At 54.9% G+C, this 4,502-nt stretch overlaps 1 protein-coding gene across 1 annotated transcript; it reads right to left on the bottom strand.

Moving 5' to 3' along the window:
* Positions 1-2,412: 2,412 nt before the first annotated feature.
* PROCA1 (protein interacting with cyclin A1) lies at positions 2,413-4,502 on the bottom strand. The gene is made up of 2 exons (XM_048519323.1): positions 4,294-4,502; positions 2,413-3,526 (listed from the first exon to the last, which is right to left on the bottom strand). The coding sequence occupies exons 1-2, from the start codon at positions 4,467-4,469 to the stop codon at positions 2,947-2,949; spliced, it is 756 nt and encodes a 251-aa protein (XP_048375280.1). The 5' UTR covers positions 4,470-4,502; the 3' UTR covers positions 2,413-2,946.

The following is a 4,502-nucleotide window of genomic DNA, read 5'->3' as shown; positions in this document are numbered from 1 at the left end:
CACGGCTGTCAGAGGACCTTTGTCTTTGCGCCCTGTTGAGCGGAGTGAAGCAGCTCCTTTTGTGGCTGTGAGCACAGAGAGGAGAGGGTCCCCCCCATTGATGTAACGAAAGGAGCAGAAAACATCCTTGCCCTATAACTCCACGAGCAGAGGCTTTCTGGAGGAGGTCTGGCCACACTCTCTTCCCACTAGGCTCTTTTGGTAAGCACGGTTGCAGGAACAGAGAATGGGTCATAGGTGCTGAGGTGGATGGTTTCCCGGGGCTTTCTTCCTGCCAGGGAGAAGCCACGCTCGGAGCCGGGAGGGGTGCAGAGCCATGGAGCTGGGCCCCAGCTTTGAATGCGCCTTTGCATCAGAAGGTTCTGATGGAGCGAACCAAAAGGGTTGCAGGGGCGGGGGTAGTAAAGCCTTCTTGTCTGCTATGTTAATTTTCCATTTGCAACGAGTGGTGTGGGGCTTTTTTTTCTCCTTCATCCCAAGGAATATTCCCTCTGCGTTCTCTTGCAACTGCCTCAAGGAGCAGCAGTGGCGTAGTGGTTAAGAGCAGGTGCATTCTAATCTGGAGAGCCGGGTTTGATTCCCTGCTCTGCCACTTGAGCTGTGGGACTTATCTGGGGAGTTCAGATTAGCCAGTGCACTCCAGCACACTTGGGCTAGTCACAGCTCTTCGGAGCTCTCTCAGCCCCACCCACCTCACAGGGTGTTTGTTGAGGGCAGGGGAGGGAAAAGAGATTATAAACCCCTTTGAGTCTCTTTACAGAAGAGAAGGGGGGGGGGGATATAAATACAAATCCAACTCTTTTTCTTCTTCATTCTCGTGTACACATCACCCAGGTTCACTATGTGTGGGCGTAAAGAGTGCTTTCAGGGTCAACCGAGTAGCAAAATGCAGTACCCTTTATCCCTAAGTAGGTTGAGGGGGGGAGGGATTTCAGAGAATAGCTGCCTACTAGAGCAATCGGTCTTTCCCCTGCTGTGAGGAGAATGCTGCTCTGGTGGGTGGAGACTAAAATGTTCTGGCTTTACAGAGCAGCTCCTCCGAAGGGTGCCGTGAATTAGTAGGGCCTGCACCTTTCTCTGTTTAAGAAATGCTGGCCTGTCCTGACAAAGGTGTCAAACTCGTGCTGGCAGGGGACGATGGGAACTGTAGTCCATAACATCTGGACGGCCGCGAGTTTGATCCCTATTAAAGGGAGTGTTGGGTTGGGCTGCTGCCGTGGCAGGAGGCGTAATGCTCAAACATGCCACTTTCTCGGGCTTTGATTGTCGAAGGAAGGGAGTTTTGACTGGCCAAAGCTCTTGATCTCTTAAGTTCAGGGTGGCCAACCTATGGTGCTCCAGGTGTTCATGTTGGCCATGCTGGCAGGGGCTGATGGGAATTGTAGTCCATGAACATCTGGAGCACCATAGGTTGGCCACTCCTATCTTAAGTGCTCCTGGGCTCGAATCTAACAGGTCTTAATTAGAGAGCCAATTGAGGCCCTAGCTGTGCCCGTCTAGGTCCACGGTTGGTCTTGGAGGGAGACACAGCTAGACTGGCACAGGGTTGTTGGTGCTGGAAAGCTGCTTCAGCAATCCATCCCTTGCTCGGCTGTTCTCCCCTATCTGTCAGGCACAGGGTTGCTATTCTGCAAAAGAGAGTGACGGCCACCCTTGGAAGCAGGGCCAGCTCTTTTGTGAATTGGTGGTGCTCACGCTGGAGCAGAGAAGTTGCACAAAATGGCATCGTAGTCCTGGGTGGGGAGCAGTTGGCCGGAAACGTGAGCCTGGGCCGGAGAGGAGGAATTGCAGGGCTTTCTGGCCTCTCGACTGAGGGACGGGGGGGGGGGGGGGCTTGTAATGTCCTCAAGGAGGGAGGGGAGGGGGGGGGGGGGTGGGGGGGGGGGGGGGGGGGGGGGGGGGGGGGGGGGGGGTCTTGTAATGTCCTCAAGGAGGAAGGGGCAGTCGTGGAGTGGCCAGCGAAGCAACTGCTATGAAGCAGGAGGCGGCTGTGGGTCATCGAGAGTGAGAGGAAGGCAGCAGGACCCCAACCCCACCCCGAAAGAACTACAGACAAACCTGCCTCTGGAAAAGAGCTGCAAAAGGCTGTGCATCGCTGTGTTTATTTTACAGCATCCAAACAACTAACCAGAGTTTTGGCTGAGGGTCCCAAGTAAAGTTACCTTTGTCGGAGGGGGGAAAACTGCAGTCCAGGACTGGAAGAGGAAAAGAGGAGGAAAGGACAGTCTTAGGAGCAGCAGTGGCGTAGTGGTTAAGAGCAGGTGTACTCTAATCTGGAGGAACCGGGTTTGATTCCCCGCTCTGCTGTTTGAGCTGTGGAGGCTTATCTGGGGAATTCAGATTAGCCTGTGCACTCCCACACACGCCAGTTGGGTGACCTTGGGCTAGTCACAGTTCTTCTGAGCTCTCTCAGCCACCACCTCTCACAGAGTGTTTATTGTGTAGAGGGAAAGGAAAAGAATTTGTAATACTTGGAGGTCTCCTTGCAGGAGAGAAAGGGGGGATATAAATCCAACTCTTCTTCTTCTTAGTGTGGTGGTGGTAACAGGAACCCCTGGCCGGTCTTTGGCATAGAGGCCTTGTCATCTTTCTCTTCCCTCGGGCCAGTGAGTAGGTAGACTATTCTTGTATCATGCCTCTCTCTAAAGGGAAACCAAAATAGCGGGGGTCCCAGCAGAGGTGGTGGGGGGCCTTCTAAGGGTTCCACTCTGGTCTTGAGCCTTTGAAGAACGGGTGTGTGTGTGTATGGTGCAGAAACAGGCGTCCCGAGAATCTCGCCTATCCAAAACAAAAACAGGAAGTCTGCTGTTTTGAGTTCTGTGTTGAAAACCTTCCCAAAATTCCGTGCTGCTTCCTGCAAGAGCCAGCAAGGTGTACTAGATGGCATAATTTAAGCGAGTAGCGGCACATAGCCGGATCGGTGCTCTGGGTCTACGGGCATCAGCTTCACCAGCGGGGAGTGAGGGGGTTAGTCAGAAGAAGGCTGGCCGTCGGAACTGACTTGCCGATGGCTCGGCCGCCTAGGACGTTCGACTGGGCTTCTGCTTTCATCAGGTGCTTCCTCCTGCCCTTCCTCTTTCTCTCTCTATGGCTGGGAGAGGTTGCTAGGGAGTGCAGTGAGGGAGCCTCCCACACAGTGCCACCCGTCTTAGTCCTATACTTGCTACCAGCACAACTCATGAGGATGGCGTTGAAGGTCTTTTCCTCTGCCGTGGAGGACTTCTGCCCCGGGAAGGCCCCCTTCGCCAACCCTTGTGCATCTAGTGACTTCGCAGAGCCAACCCCTTTGGTGGCCTTCGAGCCTTTCCCCTTCCGACCCTTCCGGCCTTTGCCCTTTCCTTTGCGGCGCTTCGGAGGGGAGCCGCTTGGCCTGGCTTGAGTGCCAGAGGTGGTCAGTTCTCGACCAGGGGCTGCTGACGTGCTCGCTGGCCTCTGAGTGGCCGGGCCATCGATGACCTCCCCGCCATAGTCATACAGCACCGGCTGTTGCGCCTCGGCCACAATCACGGTGCTATAATTCTTGCACCTGGGAAGAGATGAGAAAGCAAGAGAAGTGGTTGAAAGCCCGCTGTGTTGAGGAATGGGCCTAGACTGTCTTTGTAAAAGAACAAGCGACTAGCCCTCATGCCCTGCCTCTGAAGGTGCCCCCCCCCCACCCATGGAAGCGGTGCTCTATTATCTGCTTTGCTTAGCTCTGAGAACAGTAAGCCTTTACAGAGGTGTGGGCTGACTACGAGTAAGCTAGAAAACATGTCTTTACATACAGATAGACTCTTAAGCAGTAGTGTACCGGCCACAGGGGACAGGTGGAGTCAAGTGACCCCAGGCGCAATGGTGGGGGGCACAAAATTTTGCACCACTCCCTCCCTTGCGCTGACCTGGCTTGGAAGAGCTGGATCAGTGCGGGAGAGGGGCCTAAAGACAGCCGACCTACGGCCGCGGTGCCCATCCAAGCCGCCTCCTTCCTTTCCCAGGCCCTTGAGGGGGCTGTCGCTGCAGTGCTCATCCAAGCCGCCCCCACCCCTAAGCCCCGCCCCCGAGTACAGGTGGGGTGCCCGGAGCAGGTGTTGCCCCTGGGTGTCATTCCCCACCCCGTACACCTCTGCTCTTAAGCTCCTTCTTTCAGGCTGAAACCTGGCCTTTCTTGTCCTGCTTTGACCATTTCATTTTGACCTCAAAGTCCGCTGTTCTTGCTTGGCCCAGGGCCACTTTAATTCCCTGCCGTTGCCCAGGCTGTTTGATTAACCCCCCTCTGCCAGGACATCACGGCTGCCGTTGAGCAAGCCCACTTACCAAACGTAGAGATAAGGCTCCACACATTGCTCCCGGGGAACAAACTCAAAACAGGGGATTTGGATGACGTTGAAGAAGGCCTGGCCCACCACTCGGGAGGCCGTGTCGTTCACCTTCCTCAGGCAGACCTTTGAAAAAAAAGAAAATAGGATGAGAAGTTTGTTTAGAGAGTGCATGCATCGCCTTTCCGAGAACCTGCCCGAGGTGAT

This window comes from Sphaerodactylus townsendi, linkage group LG16 (genome assembly GCF_021028975.2).
Source record: "Sphaerodactylus townsendi isolate TG3544 linkage group LG16, MPM_Stown_v2.3, whole genome shotgun sequence".
Taxonomy (NCBI): domain Eukaryota; kingdom Metazoa; phylum Chordata; class Lepidosauria; order Squamata; family Sphaerodactylidae; genus Sphaerodactylus; species Sphaerodactylus townsendi.
The sequence above is the reverse complement of the archived record's forward strand: the minus strand, read 5'-3'. Positions and strand labels throughout refer to the sequence as shown.